The 20,613-nt window shown below is 39.9% G+C and overlaps 1 protein-coding gene and 1 pseudogene across 1 annotated transcript in view; one reads left to right on the top strand and one right to left on the bottom strand.

Annotated features, from left to right (window-relative positions):
- Positions 1 to 15,821, top strand: part of fbn3 (fibrillin 3) — a 118,963-nt gene extending 103,142 nt beyond the window's left edge. Inside the window, exons 33-68 of the mRNA XM_077606561.1 lie at positions 72 to 197; positions 289 to 414; positions 1,897 to 2,019; positions 2,119 to 2,241; positions 2,348 to 2,473; positions 2,559 to 2,681; positions 3,883 to 4,005; positions 4,385 to 4,546; positions 4,723 to 4,791; positions 4,863 to 4,988; positions 5,065 to 5,190; positions 5,265 to 5,414; positions 5,506 to 5,577; positions 6,534 to 6,659; positions 6,751 to 6,876; positions 7,854 to 7,979; positions 8,068 to 8,184; positions 8,267 to 8,395; positions 8,469 to 8,588; positions 8,677 to 8,802; positions 9,198 to 9,350; positions 10,135 to 10,200; positions 10,300 to 10,425; positions 10,744 to 10,863; positions 10,938 to 11,060; positions 11,478 to 11,609; positions 11,731 to 11,856; positions 11,947 to 12,153; positions 12,295 to 12,420; positions 12,531 to 12,653; positions 12,857 to 12,973; positions 13,050 to 13,178; positions 13,277 to 13,396; positions 13,754 to 13,985; positions 14,241 to 14,397; positions 15,013 to 15,821. Coding sequence (XP_077462687.1) covers positions 72 to 197; positions 289 to 414; positions 1,897 to 2,019; positions 2,119 to 2,241; positions 2,348 to 2,473; positions 2,559 to 2,681; positions 3,883 to 4,005; positions 4,385 to 4,546; positions 4,723 to 4,791; positions 4,863 to 4,988; positions 5,065 to 5,190; positions 5,265 to 5,414; positions 5,506 to 5,577; positions 6,534 to 6,659; positions 6,751 to 6,876; positions 7,854 to 7,979; positions 8,068 to 8,184; positions 8,267 to 8,395; positions 8,469 to 8,588; positions 8,677 to 8,802; positions 9,198 to 9,350; positions 10,135 to 10,200; positions 10,300 to 10,425; positions 10,744 to 10,863; positions 10,938 to 11,060; positions 11,478 to 11,609; positions 11,731 to 11,856; positions 11,947 to 12,153; positions 12,295 to 12,420; positions 12,531 to 12,653; positions 12,857 to 12,973; positions 13,050 to 13,178; positions 13,277 to 13,396; positions 13,754 to 13,985; positions 14,241 to 14,397; positions 15,013 to 15,387 — 4,877 coding nt within the window. The 3' untranslated portion in view covers positions 15,388 to 15,821. The remainder of the gene's footprint in view (positions 1 to 71; positions 198 to 288; positions 415 to 1,896; positions 2,020 to 2,118; positions 2,242 to 2,347; positions 2,474 to 2,558; positions 2,682 to 3,882; positions 4,006 to 4,384; positions 4,547 to 4,722; positions 4,792 to 4,862; positions 4,989 to 5,064; positions 5,191 to 5,264; positions 5,415 to 5,505; positions 5,578 to 6,533; positions 6,660 to 6,750; positions 6,877 to 7,853; positions 7,980 to 8,067; positions 8,185 to 8,266; positions 8,396 to 8,468; positions 8,589 to 8,676; positions 8,803 to 9,197; positions 9,351 to 10,134; positions 10,201 to 10,299; positions 10,426 to 10,743; positions 10,864 to 10,937; positions 11,061 to 11,477; positions 11,610 to 11,730; positions 11,857 to 11,946; positions 12,154 to 12,294; positions 12,421 to 12,530; positions 12,654 to 12,856; positions 12,974 to 13,049; positions 13,179 to 13,276; positions 13,397 to 13,753; positions 13,986 to 14,240; positions 14,398 to 15,012) is intronic.
- An 873-nt stretch (positions 15,822 to 16,694) lies between these two features.
- On the bottom strand, positions 16,695 to 16,811 carry LOC144080809 (5S ribosomal RNA; annotated as a pseudogene).
- Between the last annotated feature and the right edge of the window lie 3,802 nt (positions 16,812 to 20,613).

Genomic DNA, 20,613 nt, shown 5'->3' with positions numbered 1-20,613 from the left:
ACCGAAAGACCTTCGCCACGCTCTTTCCTCGTTCTTTTTACCAACGTTTTAAACCATCTCCCTCGGATTAGATATCGACGAATGCGAGGAGACGCCAGACATCTGCGACGGAGGCCAGTGTACAAACATTCCCGGAGAATACCGCTGTCTGTGCTATGACGGTTTTATGGCTTCTATGGACATGCGGACTTGCATCGGTGAGAAGAAAAGATGTTTTATATCGTTCAATTTGATCATCTATGCCAAAATCACTCACATGTTTTCGATTGTCTATTTTTACACTCGCAGATGTGAACGAGTGTGACTTAAACCCAAACATCTGTCTCCACGGTGACTGTGAGAACACTAAGGGTTCCTTCATCTGTCACTGTCAGCTTGGATACTTTGTCAAAAAGGGGTCCACCGGATGCACAGGTGCCCAATGCATACCCACATATATATGCACGAATTCAGGGGGGTCAAATTCATCCAGACTGTGAAATCCTTTTTGTTTGAAATGTTGCCATTTAAAATGATGAGCAATTTCAAGCATGTTTTCGTTGAAAATTCAATTGAATTGAATGCTTTTATTGTCATTATACAAGTATAATGAGATTGAAAGCTTTCATCTGGTAGTACACAAATAACAACAACAAACAGACACATAAATGATCAATAAATAACAAATAAATAAATAAGTAGTACTACATGTGAGATCAGCAGAGCGGAGCCGTCTTGTTCCATCTGAAGTCCAGGATGAGTTCCATGGTTTTGCAGACGTTCAGCGCCAAGTTGTTGAGAGTGCACCACTATTCGCTGAGTCTATGAACTCAATAACAAACAAAAAAATAGATAATGATAAATAAATAATCAATAAATAGTAATAGGTGAATAAGTGGTCAACATAATAAATTAGTATAAGTAGTAGTCAACATGGTTAAGTGGTACAAAGTGACTAAAGTGGCTAGCAATAAGTCTTGATTAAGTTAATTGTAAATTAGTTGAGTATGTTGACAGTTCTTGGGTAAGAAACTGTCCTTGAGTCCATTTGTCTTGGCTGTTATGGCTGTGTAGCACCTTCCAGAGTGCAGGATGGAAACTTTTTTAAATTTTAAGTTTACCTGCTTCTGATTTCGTAATAAGGTATCATTAAAATTGTTACTGTTGTGTATATGTATGTTATTATGTGAAATGATCATAGATCTACTGCATGGCCCTTCCCAAGGGAAAGCATAACTAGAGTGGACTTTTTCAACAATTATATTTTAGTCGGAATTTACTCCCAAGGATGATGAAAAAAAATACAATGTAAAATTCATGGTACTGAATGTTTCTTTAAAAAAGAAACAACATATAGAGTTTGGCTGCAATTTTTTGCCAGCTCTCTCAGCTAAAATGGATAGTGTCAACCATTGAATGACTTAAATCAGGGGTGTCAGGGCCGCGTTAACGTCAACTTGATTTCATGTGGGCCGGACCATTTTAGATATAATATTTAGATTTTTTTAATAAATGGATTAAATGAACTGGATTAAAAGCCCTGAATATTTAGTTTTTTCGAGATCTAAAAAATGTTTATTTTAGCTTTTTATATATATATTTTTTAGATTTTACAAAATGATTTTTGAACTAAAAACACAGAAAAAATGGATTAAAAATTTACATTTATTGATTTAAAAGGGGGAAAATCAGGAATATGAATATACATCTATACTCTTCATTTTAATTTGATCCTAAAACATAAAATCAGCACTCATTTACTTTATCGGGCCGTACAAAATGATGCTGCAGGCCAGATTCGGCCCCCGTGCCGCCACTTTGACACTTGTGACTTAAATTTTCATGACTATTAATGTCAATAGACTGAATGCCTGAGTTAACATCTTAATAAATACACTTTCTTGAATATATTTGCAGATATTGACGAGTGTGAGATCGGTGCTAACAACTGCGACATGCATGCCGCTTGCATCAATGTTCCCGGGAGCTTTAAGTGTCGCTGTCGTGACGGCTGGCTGGGAGACGGCATCAAGTGTATCGGTAAATATTCCAATTTTTATTCACATAACGTATATCACCTTCTTGAAATACTGCCTAGACAAAGATTTACTGCAAAATTAAATCGTAAACTACGTGTAGATATGGACGAGTGTTCGGCAGAGGACCACAACTGCAACCTGAATGCAGACTGCGTCAACACGCCAGGCTCTTACAGGTGCACGTGCAAGGATGGTTTCAACGGGGATGGCTTTTCCTGCTCTGGTACGACTTTTTTGGTTTCTTAAAGCGGCCCCTAAACATTTTTGTTGACCTCTCGAGACTCTGAGAAGCAAAACCGTCACGTCTGATCAATACTTTTTTACGCCAGACATGGACGAGTGCGCCGACAACGTGAACTTGTGTGAAAACGGCCAGTGCCTGAACGCACCGGGAGGCTACCGCTGCGAGTGCGAGATGGGCTTTACACCAACAGAGGACAGCAAGGCCTGTCAAGGTGCACTTAAATCTTTCTCGTTTAACTATTTCCTTTTTTTGTTCCTCAAGTAGATCATTAAAATCTCCTTCATGTTCTGCCACAGATATCGATGAGTGTAATTTCCAAAACATTTGCGTGTTTGGAACATGTCAGAACCTTCCGGGGATGTTCCGCTGCGTGTGTGATGATGGTTACGAGCTTGATCGGAGCGGCGGAAACTGTACAGGTTAGTCTCATAAGTATAATAACAGATGATATAACATATTTTGAAAGTATTGAATAGAAAGCCAAAAACGCACCATCATTGTCAGATATTTAAAAAAAAGCAAAAATGCCTGAACTGGAACAATACTATTAAGTATGCAGATGCTACCTTAGTTTATAAAATCCTTCCAACATAAAGCTCCTCCTCTACTGCAAGATTTTGTACAAAAAAATTCCAACATATCAACAAGGGCTGGCTCTAGAGGTGAATGTGTAGTTCCCTTCAAAAAGATTGCATTTAGCCAAAACACCTTCATACCAGGAACTCAATACCAATTAAAATATGTGAATTCCCATCTCTGAACCTCTTGGCCAATCATCTTTAAGCCTGGCTGTTAGACGAACAAAATTGCGATCACAACTCTATCTAAAACTGCTACGTGTGTGTGTGTCTAGTATGTGTCATCGTTTATCTCCAACCTACACAAAGGAACTAAAGATGGAAATTAGCCCTCGGCTACAATCTTACATGTTTACTTCAGTGGCGGTCCATGAATTTTCTAGTGACGCCTTCAGCTATCGGAATCAATCCAACCCTCAAAAACTATTTTATGGCTATAAAACCTCTACTGCAGCTACAGCTGCGACACATAAAAAATGATCAATAATAACCTCATACAATTGAAATATTATATTTAGGAAAATAGCCATCACCAAAAATCCTTTTTAACTGTACACAATATCCATTCTCCTTTCTTTCCTCCTTCTTTTCTATCACCATCGAAGCTAATGCTAAAAGTCTAGCCTGTCCTGTCGTATTTCTGGCATACGTTTTTATTCGATTTAGTGCTGAAAATGCTTGTTCCCGGTTTTGACAGGCTTGTTTGCTTTGGAATAGTCCGACCTTTCTTAATGATGTCCAGCTTTTTTTTCTTGAAAAGTTCGTCTTGAAAATTTGGAATTATTTAATAAGTATTGATGGACAAAATATAATATATGATTCAGATATTTCTTAGGCCAGCAGAGAAGGCCTTGAAGTTTCTGAAGGCACACCACTGCTTTACATATATTTGTTCATTAACATGAATATAAATATGTTCATTAATATGTGCTGTCCCACGTTGAATAAATGAAACTGATATTTTTAAAGTGTTTTTCTATATTAAGACTGGCTTTCCGTGATGATATGCCGTGAATAAATGAAGTTGTTTGCACCACTCCAGATATCAACGAGTGCGCCGACCCAGTGAACTGCATCAACGGGCTGTGTGTGAACACACCAGGAAGTTACTTGTGCAACTGCCCGGCTGATTTTGAGCTCAACCCAACTGGCGTGGGTTGTGTAGGTGGGTAGAAGTATAAAATAGTGTTAGTAGCGTAGTTTAAATACTGTAAAATACTATTTCCAGATTTTTTTGCCATCATTTTGATGCTTTTAAATCATGAAAAGCCCAGACTTACCAATTTACCATTTTAAGAAATTTTAATATTATTAAAAATATTTTTTCCTGTTGAATCATCCTTCCCATGTTTTGAATGAAGCTTTCCATTTTTTTTTTTGCACTTGTATTTAGGTATGGTGTTATTTTTCGATATCAATCTTTACTAAGGATTAGCATAGTACGCGCATGTACTGTCACGTGTGTGCTTTTAATTTACACTAAGCACTAAGTATCAGTCATTTGAATTTACTTTTAAAAAGTTTCGATATTTTTTGGATTTCAGATATTCGTGTGGGCAACTGCTTTCTGGACATCCTACCACGCGGAGATGGCGGAATCTCCTGTAGCGCTGAAATTGGAGTGGGCGTGACCAGAGCTTCTTGTTGCTGTTCGCTGGGCGGAGCCTGGGGCAACCCCTGTGAACTTTGCCCCGCCCCTAACTCAAGTACACACAACCTCCTAATCTACTTAAAAAAAAAAAAAACTTAAATAGGACATTATAAAGTATCGTCACTACCTGAAACATTAAAAAAATAGATTGAAGACAAAATTTCATTAAAAAAATATAAATTCTAATTCCCACTCTCCGAGAGATTAACAGCATGATTTTTTTTACAACAGCCGAATATCGAACCCTCTGTCCCGGAGGAGAAGGTTTCAGACCCAACCCCATTACTGTCATCCTGGAAGGTAAACCATCGACCTTTTCATTCTTTAAGATCAATAAGGAGCTATACTACAGTATATGATTTGTTCTCCAGATATTGACGAATGCCAGGAGCTTCCAGGCCTCTGCCAAGGTGGAAATTGCGTCAACACTTTTGGTAGCTTCCAATGTGAATGCCCGGCAGGTTATTACCTCAACGAGGAGACTCGAATTTGTGAAGGTAAGATGATTCACGACCCACTCCAACCTTATTTATACATCTACCTATACTACTAATACACTTTCTAAACAAATAGACATTGATGAATGCACCACCCACATTGGGATCTGCGGACCCGGTACCTGTTACAACACCTTGGGCAACTACACTTGCGTTTGTCCGCCGGAGTACATGCAAGTCAATGGAGGAAATAACTGCATGGGTAGGTGACGCATCCGGACCGGTTGTTTTTTGCTGAAGTCCTGTTGCTGATTCGGTTCTGTGGGTGAAATTCAGACATGAGGAAAAGTGTGTGTTACCGCAACTTCAACGATACGTGCGAGAACGAGCTGTCGTTCAACATGACCAAAAAGATGTGTTGCTGTGCTTACAATGTCGGCAAGGCATGGAACAAGCCATGTGAGGCTTGCCCGACCCCTGCAACTTGTGAGTTTTACACAGTTAACGAATACTCCGTGCTCAAATGCAGTTGTGTTTTGTTTCTTGTTAAGGTTGACTCATTCTTCTTTTTTTTCAGCTCAGTATCAGTTACTTTGTGGTAACCAGGCTCCCGGATTCATCATTGATATCCACACTGGGAAGCCAATTGGTAAGTTCATAATGCAAGTCATATGTTGTCATAACAAATCAATACTATTTTTTTCACTCAACTTTCTTTTACAATGGCAGCTTATATACTGAAAATATGTACAGTGGTACCTCGATATACGAGTGCCCCGACATACGAGCAGTTTGAGATACGAGTAACATTTCGGGCAAATATTTATCTTGAGATACGAGACAAATTTTGATATTTGAGCATAGAGTGGACGCGAGAGGCTGCTCATAAGAACATCATGGCCACTGTCTTTCTGGTCGCAACTCCCTCGTGTAATGTCTCTGCGAGCACTGGGCGGAGCATTGCATTTTTTCTGTTTTTTTTCCCGTTAGTCAGTGCGAATGGCGGAACGATCGGTAATACGAGAGGAGTATACGTATACTACTTATAGTTGGCAAGTGGCCGTGCATTATCCTATTGTGAGGACATTTGTGTGCATCATTTTTGGAATATTGTAAAGGAATACAAAAGCAAACAACCCTCGATAGGTTGGATCTGAAAGTCAGGGTGGAGGCGGGGCAAATAGAGCCAACCCGGGAGAAGAAAGGTTTCAAAAGTTAAAATTAGAATTAAGTTTAGTGTAAAGTTAGATTAAACTTATTTTTGAGTGTGTCTGCATTGTAATCCAAGTTCATTTAAATTTGTTTATGTTATGTTACGAGCGCGTTGCCGTGCAAAAAGCTCGTATCTCGAGGTACCACTGTACTGGGAATAATTTTACTCGATTATATCAAATGTTCCTCTTTATTATAACTTATAAAAGATCTATTTGAAATATACAAATTCAGTTTCCCCAAATGACAACGTACAAAAAGCCAATTAAATTCGCCAACCAGAAAAAGAACTTAATAGCAAAAATCTTTGTATTATATTTGGCACCCTTTTGCCCCGTGTTATGAGAAAAGAAACATGTACGCACTTTATATATTTTTTGCTCTTGTTTGCAGATATTGATGAGTGCAGGGAGATTCCAGGGATCTGTGCCAATGGCGTGTGCATCAACCAAATCGGAAGCTTCCGATGTGAATGTCCAATGGGCTTCAGCTATAACAATATACTGCTCATTTGCGAAGGTAACCCTCGTAAAATAACAGGCAGCAAATTTAAAAAAAACAATACTGCTTGTTGTTAGACATTGATTTTTTTTGTTTGTATCCTGCAAAGATATTGACGAGTGCAACAGCGGAGACAACCTCTGCCAGCGGAACGCCAAATGTATCAACATACCCGGCAGTTATCGCTGCGAGTGCTCGGCAGGGTTCAAACTATCGCCTAGTGGGGCCTGTGTGGGTAAGTACATGCTCTCTTGGAATGCGATTATCAGGAAGTTTTTGTTTTTTAAACTGTCAGTCGCGCAATATAGAGTATAAGTCAAATCTGCCCAAAAATGTCCAATAAAAAAGGGGAAAAACATATATAAGTCGCATCTGAGTATAGGTTGCACGCCTGGCCAACTATTTAAAATAGTAAGGGCCACCAATAGTCCTTAATATTTGATATACGCAATACCCACCAAGGCATTCATCGTTAGTAAGCTAGGCACAGCTTGATAGAATAGGATTTACATCATATCTTGCCCTGAAATCTTATGGATACTGTGTGGATGATGTGCTCAATACAGTAAGATTTCTTCAAGTCTGCTATGAACAATGTTATGTCCATAACGCGACACCATGATGTGTGCATGCGCAATACTTTGTATATACTTTATTTATTTTTTTAACATGCATATCTGTCTCTTTTGATGAGCCTCAATGCCGAAGACAACTTCTTATGTGTGTAGCTGTCAGTCTCTCCTCGAGCTGTGACAACTGCTCATTAAGTGACACATTGATTTTGGACACTTCAAATATGTGCCGCAATTGTATGCTTCAATTCGGCTCCCTTTGGTGGTGAGGGGACGGGAGTTTACTCAGTTTCCGCCCTTTCCATCTCGGTGCTGAGCAAAATATACAAATAAAGTCGAACTGTACAAAGTATGTGGTTATGGAACATCAACGTAAGTTGTAAGACTAAATACATATACGGGTAGATCTTTTTGACTCGATTATTTCTTTAGTAACTCGTGTGCTGAAATGTGTGAACACCTCTGAACATACATAACTGCTGAACTTTGTCGGTGGCCCGGATTAAAAAAACTGTAGATCGTGGGAGGTTGGTTTATTGAAAAGTAGATCTTAGATTACCTCTTGGTGTGTGGCTTTCTTGGAATGCTTGACTTTTATCAACATTCACACGTCGTCTCTTTGCGTCCTTCATTCCGTCAGACCGCAACGAATGCCAGGAAATTCCAAATGTATGCAGCCACGGAGAGTGTATTGACACCCAAGGCAGCTATCGTTGTCTCTGCCACAACGGCTTCAAGGCAACTGCAGACCAGACCATGTGCATGGGTGAGTATAAGGATAATCAACATTGGATTTAACAGAGCATTTCCTTGCATTTTGCTGTTTTTAACACCAATATTTTCTGGACCTTTAGACATTGATGAATGCGACAGACAGCCATGTGGCAACGGTACCTGTAAAAACACAGTAGGGTCCTACAACTGCCTCTGCTTCCCTGGCTTTGAACTCACACACAACAATGACTGCATGGGTACGGAGTACTCATTGTTGAAATATGTTTCTACGTATCCACGGATTCATAAAAGGTTAACAGAAGTGTTTATTACTTGCAGACATTGATGAGTGCACCGCCCTCCAGGGTCAAGTTTGCAGAAATGGACAGTGCATCAATGGGCTAGGTTCCTTCCAGTGTCTCTGCCATGAAGGTTATGAAAATACACCTGATGGGAAAAACTGTGTTGGTAAGTTTGATTGTGTTTAATACCACTTGTTGAGTTCTCATTTTTTGAAACACTGTTCTTACCCCTCGTATAGATATCAACGAGTGTGTGAGTCTGCCTGGGACATGCTCCCCAGGAACTTGTCAGAATTTAGATGGCTCCTTCAGATGTATTTGTCCACCGGGTTACGAGGTGCAGAATGACCAGTGTATTGGTAAGACAGACATTGATACACCTATAGTCATAAATAATCTTTTCTTCAGCACTTGCAGCACGTTTTTCTTACTTCATGTCTTATCCAGATATTAACGAATGCGAGGTGGAACCGAACCTTTGCCAGTTTGGCACCTGTACAAACACGCCTGGCAGCTTCCAGTGCACTTGCCAGCCAGGTTTTGTGCTCTCTGACAACAAGCGGCGATGCTACGGTGAGACAAAATCTTGTCTTTTATTCTTTATACCTATTCCTGATTACTTTGTAAATGGTTTAATATAAAAAGTGATATGTTTAAATATAAGATGTTAAAAAGTGAAGTTATTTCATTTTGTCGTTTGTGATGAATACATTTATCCGTTAATGGTTTGATGAATTATTTATGTAAATACTAATTTAACTCTACGACTGCCTTTGACAGTGATAGACACATCCATTCCAAATTTGACTGGGTTGGCATGGATTGGAGTTTTTAAAATTATTTAGATCTTCTTTTACTACTTTTACTGTCAGTAAATGAGCTCATTTCTGTGCTTCTGTGTAAACGTGTCTCAATTATTCCGACACAACTTTCTAAAATCCTTTTCGTTGTTACCATTTTGACGACAGACACTCGGGAGAGTTTCTGCTTCACCAAATTCGAGGTAGGAAAGTGTTCCGTACCAAAAGCTTTCAACACCACCAAGGCCAAGTGCTGCTGCAGCAAGATGCCCGGGGAGGGCTGGGGTCTTCCTTGCGAGCTGTGCCCCCGAGAGACTGAAGGTATGTAACAACATACATGGCATGCTTTCACACAGTGCCAATGCGGCACTCTGGCTACGTTCTCTCAAAAGAAATGAGTACGAAATTATCCAACAATAAAGAAACATTTTGCCTTTTACGTGGCTGGAACGGTCTCATAGCAAAATGTTGTTATAGCAAAGTGCTGCTTTGGTAAAGATATCTTTCAATCATGGTCATACTACGATTACATTTTAGTTTGAATTCAGAAGTCGGTGTGAGCGATTCAGTATTTTTTGTGAGTGTTTGAATTGTATATTAAAGCCTTCTATTTTTCATGGAAGAGGAAGCATTTCAGTTATAGTAGCATGAGCATTTAAATTATATGTGTAAAAGGCAATGCGGCATCCTGTCCTTGATGTCTGCACCAGAACCTATAAACAAAATATGACCACATCAGATCTTAAAATTGCGGTACTATTTTGCAACTTTCAAATAATTGAATTGAATTGAATAGAATGCTTTTATTGTCATTATACAAGTATGAAATTTAAAGCTTCCACCACTTAGTGCACAAATAACAACAACAAACAGAGAAGCCTGGAAGCTGGACAGGGTAGGTAGGGGGCAGTTGATGATCTTTTGGGCTGTGCAGTCTTTTCCTGGAGCTTGAGTGCCATACTGACACAGTGTTGGATGTTACAGTTTGAATGTAGTTTCTGACATTGCATTAGTCCTGGAAATATGTGCAGAAAGCTGAATTAATATATGCGCATAATGACATTTGTAAAATAATAAAACTAACCTTTCAACATATTTTTTCTAGCTGCTTTCAACACTCTATGTCCCTACGGCCACGGAGCGCTGCCTGGACTTGACAATGCCCGTGAGGGTGCGTAATTTATCATGCAACCGAAATGACCCGATATGATGGATTACTTTTAAATATAATAATGCATGTCTGATAGGTATTGTTTTTTTTCTCCTGTAGATATGAACGAGTGTTTGGATAACCCAGGCATTTGCCAGAATGGTATTTGCATCAATACAGATGGTTCCTTCCGATGTGAATGTCCCTTTGGATACAACTTGGACTACACTGGAGTTAATTGTGTCGGTAGGTTACTTTCATTTTAAAAAAGGTGATTCTTATCGACTTTAATTTAAGAAAATATTAAGCCCGAATACAAATGTTTTCACACTACGAGCTGCATTTTGGCAGAGATTTTTTTTAATGTTCACTTCTAGCTCATTGGACAATATTAGATTACAAACAATCCTTACATCAGCTTCATCACATGAGAATACATTTTATACTTTCCCGTCTCAAAGTATTCTTTTGAACACCTACTTTAGTAACCACATGTTCGACACTGAAAAAAGGGCAACGTGGGAATGTAGCTGATTAATGATTTCCAAATTGTGTCCTTTGCAGACACGGATGAGTGCTCCATTGGAAACCCTTGTGGAAATGGAACCTGCACCAATGTGGTGGGAGGCTTTGAATGTTCTTGCCAGGAGGGCTTTGAACCTGGACCAATGATGACGTGTGAAGGTCAGTCATCCAAATAGGCATTGTTACGGTGTACTTTCTCCTTTGCTCATGGTTGAATCCCACCCATCTTGCAGACATCAATGAGTGCTCAAAGAACCCTCTGCTGTGTGCCTTCCGATGTGTGAACACCTTTGGTTCCTACGAATGCATGTGCCCAGCCGGCTACGTGCTGCGAGACGACCACCGTATGTGTAGAGGTAAGAAGATTTTGAAAGGACAGTGGTACCTCTACTTACAAAATATTCAGGTTACGGAAATTTTGAAAGGACAGTGCTACCTCTACTTACGAAATATTCAGGTTACGGATACGGAAATTGTGTTTCAGGATACAAAAGAAATTCAATTTGCGAAATGCAAAATCCCCGTCCCCTAAAAAAACATTCCCCCCGAAATGTAAATACACTTCCTGTATTTTATTCTGAAATTGGCAGAATAAGGTCACGGGGGATGCCAGAGCCCATCCCAGCCAACTACACTGTTACATGCAAAATACTCATACATGGCGAAAACTTCAAGTTATGACCAATTAATTTAATAAGCAGACTTACCACTGTAAACTATTTAAAAAAAGACTTTTGACTTATTTACCGTATTGTCAATGGCCTTCCCATTAGACCAAGATGAGTGTTCCGAGGGCCTGGATGACTGTGACTCCAAGGGCATGACATGTAAAAACCTCATTGGCACATTCATGTGTATCTGCCCACCTGGCATGCAGAGGCGACCTGATGGAGAAGGGTGTATGGGTGAGAAAACATGTTTCTGAGAGATTTAAGTAACCTTCTTGGGCATTGAGAAACAAATGTATGACAATAGAAAAGCATCTGTGACTCACATCTCTGTCAACGTTCTCCCGTGGACTTGCAGACTTGAACGAGTGCAGAGCCAAGCCCGGCATTTGTAAGAACGGACGCTGCATCAACACTGTGGGAAGCTACCGCTGCGAGTGCAACGATGGCTTCGAGCCCAGCTCCACTGGAACAGAGTGTATTGGTAAGACATTGATGGCATGCAAGCAGGAGTGTTAGTAATTCAATTGAGTTGAAACCCATAACAAGCATACCATGTTCCAACTTCTTCCAGATAATCGCAAGGGCTTCTGTTACATGGAGGTCCTGCAGACCATGTGTCAACAGTCGTCCACCAACCGGAACAGCGTGACTAAGTCCGAGTGCTGCTGCAACACGGGTCGAGGCTGGGGATCGCAGTGTGAGCTCTGCCCACTGCCTGGCACCGTCCAGTACAAAAGAATGTGTCCTCTTGGGCCTGGCTACACTACAGATGGGAGGGGTAAGTAATAGTCAAAGCAAGGTGCATGCCTAGTGTGCACTTGCTAAAGGCATTTTGGGAATAGGCTACTTGAACAACATGAGTTCAATGGCAAGCGTACATCATTTCTAATTGGGTGTGGACACTTGTCTTCTAATCCAGATATCAACGAGTGCCAGGTGATGCCAGATCTTTGTCTCAACGGTCAATGCATCAACACTATTGGTTCCTTCCGCTGTCACTGTAACGTTGGATACAAGACCGACTTTACTGCTACCTCATGTGTCGGTAAGGCTGACCTCCGAATAGAATAGAATGTTATCTACTTACTTTCATTGTTGTTTTGGTAAGGCAACTGCTTCCTTTCTGTTTTTCAACTGTGAGTTTTTTGTTTACAGACATGGATGAGTGTGCGCTGTCTCCCAAGCCCTGTAACTTCCTGTGTAAAAACACAGAAGGCAGTTACCTCTGCTCCTGTCCAAGAGGATACATTCTGCAGCCTGATGGCAAGACCTGCAAAGGTACAAAGACGTCATATTTTTTTACATGGCCCTAATTGTATAGGATTCATAGTGATCTCCCTTTTAATGAAAAATATCAGTGGCACTAGCCTATGGTAAACATTTGCTCACACATCTTGTGAAAGTCAAGCTCCCCAGACTTCATCAAGGTCACAGCTATATGATTAATGCGGTATTTCTTCTTCTTCTTTGTTCCTGCTCAGATTTGGATGAGTGTTCCACCAAACAACACAACTGCCAGTTCCTTTGTGTCAACACCATCGGGGGTTTCACTTGCAAGTGTCCACCTGGCTTCACCCAGCATCAAACGGCCTGCATTGGTAGGGCACCAAAGAAAATCCCTTCAATCCTCTTCATGATGGGTGAAAGCTTGAACTATCTATTGTAATCTTCCAGATAACAATGAATGCATGGGTCAGAACGGCGCGTGCAGTTCTCAGGCTGCATGTGTCAATACTCCTGGTAGCTTCAACTGCGAGTGCTCTAAAGGCTTTTCTTTGGATAGCACGGGCCTGGGGTGTGAAGGTAAGTCAACCTTAGGTGCGATGTTGCTCAGATATCGCCAAAGCAGTTTCGCATGTTGTTTTGGTGTTAAAACACTGACACACACTGACCTTTGTTAGACGTGGATGAGTGTGGCAGTAACCACCGCTGTCAACATGGATGTCAGAACATGATGGGAGGTTTCCGTTGTGGCTGTCCTCAAGGCTATGTGCAGCATTACCAATGGAACCAGTGTGTTGGTGAGTCACAAGTCTCAGCATACTTCATTTTTTTCTCCACAGTCCTCCAAAAACCCAACTTTAAAATGATCAAAGTGCTTTTATTTTGGTTGAAATATGTCTGCAAAAAAAGAGTAAAAAGATAAGACAATTATTTATTAAGCCATTTAAATGAATTAGAAACGCAAATACATTTTCTAATGCGGTGGAATTGCGAGTGGTAGCTTAGTAAACATATGCACACAAGCACATAAACACAACTTAAAATTATGTTATGCACACTCAGTCAAACCAAAGATGAGTGATGAACGTGTAGAAGCATTTGTAAGTTGAGGTACCACTAGTGCTTACATTCATATTCTGTCCTTTTCTGCACAGATGAAAATGAGTGCCAGTCCGGGTCAATGTGTGGCTCCGCCTCCTGCTACAACACGCTGGGCAGCTACAAGTGCATGTGTCCCTCCGGCTTTGACTTTGAGTCATCTGCTGGCGGCTGCCAGGACGTCAACGAGTGCTCTATGGGCAACAACCCGTGTTCGTACGGCTGTTCCAATACGGATGGAGGATATTTGTGTGGCTGTCCTGGAGGCTTCTACAGGGCCGGACAGGGGTGAGTTCAACCTACTTAACAAATGGTCAAAGTAACTTTACCTTCATTCGGTGAGCGTGGAAGCCAAAGATGGAATAACTGGAGATCTAACTTATAACTATGCCTTTTCTTGCTACTGTCACAATGAAATTTCCCGAATACGGGATGAATAAAAGTTATCCAGTCCAATACAATCCAATGCACACAAAGGAAGAATGTATCAAGATCAAGTCCAACAATTGTTCTCTTTTCTGACTATATTGCCTTTGTTTTCAGTCACTGCATATCAGGCTCAGGCTTCCCAAGCCAACTTGGCACGGAGGGGGATGATGATGACAGTCTGTCTCCCGAGGCCTGCTACGAGTGCAAGATCAATGGAGGAGGAAAGAACGGACGACACAAACGTAACGCAAAGGAAAATGAGCTCGGCGATGTAAGTCAGTCATTTGGCAATTCACAGTGTTTGGAAATCAATCGCCTGGCATTAAACCAGCGGACGCCCGGTGACCTACAGACCATGGCAATACTAGGCATTAGCACACTACGGCCCATAATACATTTTAGCATGAATGTGAGCAGGAGTTATCATTACTTTCTTAGCCTATTTTAAGTCAAACATTGGTAGAGCCATTTAATAGTTTGTAGTAAACAGAACAGATCTACTTTAAATGGCGGGAATAATTTCTTGGGCTGACAAGCCACATACGAAAGGTAAACCTCAGTAAAAATCGCTAACAATTTTAATTTTGCCTTTGATGAGAACGTTGTCAGCAACATTTATGAAATTTAGCCATTACAGAAACTAGCCAGTCCCTCAATGTTCATTAACTACTACATCGAGGTCTACTTAAATATATAAAATTTCACCCCTAGTTCAATTTTCATCTCAAAATAGTTAGATTTTAATCTCACCATATGAAGAAGTTTCTCTCGGAATATTCCAACGTCTGAATTGTAATTTCCCACGGCACAACTGACCATCGCTCCTTGGGAAACGCCGTCTTACGCATCGGAGACATGATGATGAAATTTAAATGCTCTATTCCAGGAGCCAGTGAGCCTGGCCAGCGTTGACACGCAAGCCTCCATCCCCATGAACCTTACCCTGGCGTCGTTCCTCAACAAGGAGCCTCTGCTGGAGCTCCTGCCCGCCCTGCAGCCGTTGGAGCGCCACGTTCGCTACGTCATCACCCACGGAAACGGCGACGAACACTTCCGACTGCTAGAGCGCCGTGACGGGAAGAGCGTGCTGAGGCTGGGAAGTCGGCCGCCTTCCGCCGGATCCTACCGGCTCGACATCGCCGGCCTGCCTCTCTTCGGGCCCCGGAGACGAAACCAGCTGGAGGAGCAGCACGATAAGGACTACCTACAAGGGGAGATAGGGGGCGCCCTGCGAATCAAGCTTCTCATCCACCTGCACTGATCTGCCCTTGGACTGACCCCCTGAAAGCCTGAACCTTGTACCCAGCAGAGGGCTACGAAAGACTGAGTCAATCAGCCCAACTCTACCACCACTTTTTTTTTTGTTCCTGTTCATGTTACGATGTGTTCATATTTCGTGTGATTTCAATTTTTTCCAATTTGCTTCTTTTGTTTGTTTGTTTGTTTTGTTTTACCATGAATATACTTGTGTCCATCTTTCCACGTTAAAGACTCGTGTTGAGAAGATCACTGCGAGTTGTAGACAAAAAAAATTGAGGGGCATCTCAGTAACATAGAAAATCGTTGAAATACATTCAGAGATTCAATTCAAAAAGTGATGACTATTTGCGTTAAAAACAATCTTAACTGACAGAAATGGCATGACAAACCTAAATAAATATTTTTAATTTAACAGGTAGGACTTGACCTGACAAATATTTTGCTGACTTTAGAATCTATATAATATAAAGTGGCCTACGAAATGGGGTCAAACATTTTGGAACACTACTTGCGGGCCAGACTCAATAAAAAATGTGCACTAAACAGGTAAAAATTTGGTTTTGCTAAAATTATATGTGCTACTCAAAATATCGGAAATCATGTTCTAGTTGGGCTTACGCCATACTACCCTGAAAATGCCCAATCACGTCTAAGATAAGCAGGGTCGGGCTTGGTTAACGGCTGAATAGGAGAGTGGCTAGAAATAACAAGTGCTGTATGCTAGCAAGGCAAATTAGCTCACTGGTTAGTGCGTCAGCCTCACGGCTCTGGTGACCTGGGTTCAAATCCTGGTCGATGCCATGTGGAGCTTGCCCAACTTATACAAAAACACTTATACAGAAAACTCTTAACTTTAATTTCTTGGGTGTCCCCCTTAGGGGGAACCAAGAATCTTGAGGTCCCTCACCACCTAGCATGGGGACACCCAGAATCAGTGGTGAGGGACCAACTCCACACGGCACCAACCGGGATTGGAACCCAGGTCGCCAGAGGTGAGAGGCAGGGCACTAACTACTTAGGCCACGGGGCCCCAATAGATTCTGTGTGAATTAGAGATGCCACTGCTTCTCACAGGCTAATTGAGCACTCTATAATATAATTCCCATACCTGTCAACCTCTGCCGATAACTGCCCTTATAAATGATTATGATTCCCCTTACAAACTCCCCAAAAACCTTACAAACACCGTACGACCCGTACGGTGTTTGTAAGTGTTTTTGGGGAGTTTGTAAGGGGAATCATAATCATTTATAAGGGCAGTTATCGGCAGAGGTTGACAGGTATGAATTCCCTTTCGTAACATATAAGAACTTACAGCACCTGGTATTCCAAGGCAGTCTCCCATCCAAGTACTAACCAGGCCCCACCCTGCTTAGATCCGAGATCCGACGTGATCAGGCGTTTTCAGGGTAGTATGGCGTAAGCCCAAGTAGGACATGACATCTGATATTTAGAGTAGCATCTGTAATGTTAGCAAACAAAACTTTTACCTGTCTGATGACAACACCTGGTATTCCCAGGCAGTCTCCCATCCAATCATTAACCAGGCCTGACCCCAAGATCAGACGTGATTGGGCGTTTTCAAGGTAGTAGGGCGTACGCCCAACTAGGACATGAGATCTGATATTTTGACTTGCACCTATAATTTTTAGCAAAACCAAACTTTTACCTGTTTGGTGACAGCACATGGTATTCCCAGGCAGTCTCCCATCCAAGTAGTAACCAAGTCCGATCCTGCTTAGCTTCCAAGATCAGACGTTTTCAGGGTAGTATGGCGTAAGCCCAACGAGGACATGAGATCCAATATTTTGAGTAGCACCCATAATTTTACCAAAAACAAACTTACCTGTTTAGTGCACATTTTTCATTGAGGTTGGCCCGCAAATACATGGTGTTCCAAAATGTTTGACCCCATTTCTCCAGCCAATAATTCTGAAACAGCAGCGACATTGGAGCAGGTTCGTGAAGCCTTCCTGCATATTCCTCGGAAGAGTGTTAGACAGCGAAGTGTAAAAACCCACATTCCAGACCTTTTCTTGAAATCTTTGATCCTAATTTGTTTTGTAGTTGGTACCTTTTGCAAAATTTGCAAAGAAGGCACGCTGCAGTGTCTTCAGTACCTGAGACCGAACATAATCTAACACACGGCATTTCTGAACCTGAAAAGATAGAAATGCCAAACATTACACACAAAAACTTGAACCATTTCTACACAAGCTGTGAAAATTTTTGCTAATTCCAACAAACATTCTCAAAATTATTGGCCTACGAAAAAGGCTCAAACATTTTGGACTGACTAACTTTTTCAATTGAACTTACCGAGATAGTTAAACTTTTCCACGATATTCTAATTTATTGAGGTGCTTTTTGAAAAAAAGACAATGGCACACAAGTTCATGAAGCACTTTTGTAGGCAGACAAGTCCCCCCCCCCAAAAAAATGCCCAGCACAGGATTCATAAGGAAAAAAAGTGCTAAGAGCAGCCATAATTGTCTTTTTGCATGCAATTTGAAGCACAAAATCTTATCAAACTTCCAGAAATGTCTGACAAGAAATGAGGCCTCGTCATGACACATCCAAAATCTTCATTTTCAAACATCACCCGTCGTTGCATCCCATTTTTTTGCGTCGTTCCGCAGCCAACGCGGCATTTCAGGATTACCAAACGTGGAATTAAAGTGTTAAATTACCTCAGTGTGATGCTAGCATGCAAACCAAAGAGGGTGCTATAGCCATGAGCAGGGAATACTCTTACAAACAAGCTACATCAGGTCCTAAAAATCACATAAATTCCCGTTTTGGGGGGGATTTTAAAATGTTGATTCTTACCAAAGATGTCATCCGACCAGAAATGTGTTCTTCATGAGCCATTTACACTTAACAAAAATAGGCTACCAGTCTTCACAAGCTGTAAATGAAAGTATAGTGATTAAAATATCAATGCATGCACACACAAAAAAATTCTGTCGGGTCATACTATTCATTTCTCATATTATTTTCCTCTCAAAAAGAGGAAAAGCAGGTGCTATAGAACAGAAAATCCCGTCTGCTGTACAAAGGACGCAGTCTTGAATCTGGATTGCAAAAAGTGACATTTGTTATTCATTTTGTGCCAGGCTTAGTTTTTTTGTTGTTTGTACTTTGTATTGTCTCCGTTCTGAAAAAAGGACAAAAAACAAAACAATATTACTAAAATGTGCTTCTTGAAAGTGTATATTTTTTTTGAGTGACTTTTATGGTAAGACAGCCAAAAAAAAACAAAGAAAGTAAACAGTACATTGAAGGCCTTTTAGTTCTTATTAAAGTACGTATCTGGGATTTTAAATGAACACTGATGTCAGCATAAGGGGAGTTTACACTGTTTATAAAAAAATGCTATAAGTGTCAACGCAAACTTGACCAACTCCCGCTCGGCTCGTAATGGTGCTAAAAAAAAAAGATCCTTCTTGTTTTCAGCATTCGCACTGGGCCATGTTTATCACGCATAACCATTTTGTCTTATTTTCTAATCTGGAAAAATCTTTGTTGTAACACTTTGTATCTTTATAGTGCCCTTGTGTCTCTTATTCACCGTGTTTTTTGTAAGATTTCAGTGCCAAACTTGAAAAGTGCCATCAGCATTACCACCTTTTTTTGCACTGAACCGTGTTGTGTTGGATAAGACGGGAAACAAAACATCTTGGCTTGAAGTTTCGGTCCTTTTAAACAAGAACAATCATCTGTACGCAGCACATTTATTCGTTAAAAGATCAATAAATCACATTGTTTTTTTTAATATTCTGATTCTCGTTGATGTGCAAAGACACGAACCAAAGACGGGCTGTCAATGGCAGTCTGGAAGATCCGAATGATTCAAGTTATATTGTAAACCTTTTTCCAATGACAATTTGCAATAAAATATTGTGGGTTATAGTATTTTTTAAGTGTTCATTTGTGGCTGGGTGTTACGGTTAAAAAAATATTTTTATCAGAAAGGGTTTAGAAAAGAAGGATGTCAGTTTGTGGAATCGAACCCTCGACCTCAGAACTCCAGGCCACCCAAAAATTTAAATTTGATTTTTTTAGTTTAAATTACATTTTGAATTTTTTTAGTTAAAATTAGATTTTGAATTTTTTAGTTAAAATTAGAATTTGAATTTTTTAGTTAAAATTAGAATTTGAATTTATTAGTTAAAATTAGAATTTGAATTTTTTAGTTAAAATTAGAATTTGAATTTTTTAGTTAAAATTAGAATTTTAATTTTTTAGTTAAAATTGGAATTTTAATTTTTTAGTTAAAATTAGAATTTGAAATTTTTAGTTAAAATTTTAATTTTTTAGTTAAAATTTTAATTTTATTTTTTTAGTTAACATTTTAATTTTATTTTTTTAGTTACAATTTTAATTTTTTAGTTATTTAATTTTTAAGTTAACATTTTAATTTTTTAGTTAAAGTTGTAATTTTAACCTCATGTGCATCTAAAATTCATCTATGTAAATTTGGTTGCAATTAGAACACGACGAAAACATCCACATGCGAAGAGAGAATGTATTTATTTTAACATTTTTAACAGATCATACCAGTGTATCAAAACCAAAGCAAACAGTCTTAAAAAGATGGCATTAAAAAACAGAGGGGAAAAAAAACAATTTTTTATACTTGCCGAGATATAGCTGAGTCACTACTATCAAAATCTACATTGCGGTTTTACATAATCGGGGGACGGGAAGATAGCAAAAAGGAGACCCCCAAATTTGAGTCGAGAGTAGAAAAATAAAGCAATATTTGATCTAAAGGTACTTTTGCTTCAACACCACACTTGCAAATGAAGCAAATCAACATAAATTAGGCTTATACTCGCAGTAGAAACATATTTACGGTACTATGTACAAGTACGGTGCTGTAAAAATGTATTTATCCTCTTCCCAAACGACATTTTCTTACATATTTTTCCCCACTTAAATGTTTAAGGATCATCAAACGTAAATATTAGACAAAGATAACCCATGTGAAATGTATATATCGTATTTTCCGGACTATAAGTCAAAGCTCTTTTTTTTTTTTTTTTTAATAGTTTGGCCAGGGGTTCGAATTAAATTCCTGTGCGATTTATGTTTGAAATTATTCACGCATGATTTCACGTTATTTTTGCACTCATTGATCATTTCTAGATTGGCGGTGGGTGGACTTTTGGCTGAGGCGTCGCCTCAAGGAACCCATTAAATCCCCTGTAACTTATAAAAACAA

This window comes from Stigmatopora argus, chromosome 8, assembly GCF_051989625.1.
Source record: "Stigmatopora argus isolate UIUO_Sarg chromosome 8, RoL_Sarg_1.0, whole genome shotgun sequence".
Lineage (NCBI taxonomy): Eukaryota > Metazoa > Chordata > Actinopteri > Syngnathiformes > Syngnathidae > Stigmatopora > Stigmatopora argus.
The sequence above is the reverse complement of the archived record's forward strand: the minus strand, read 5'-3'. Positions and strand labels throughout refer to the sequence as shown.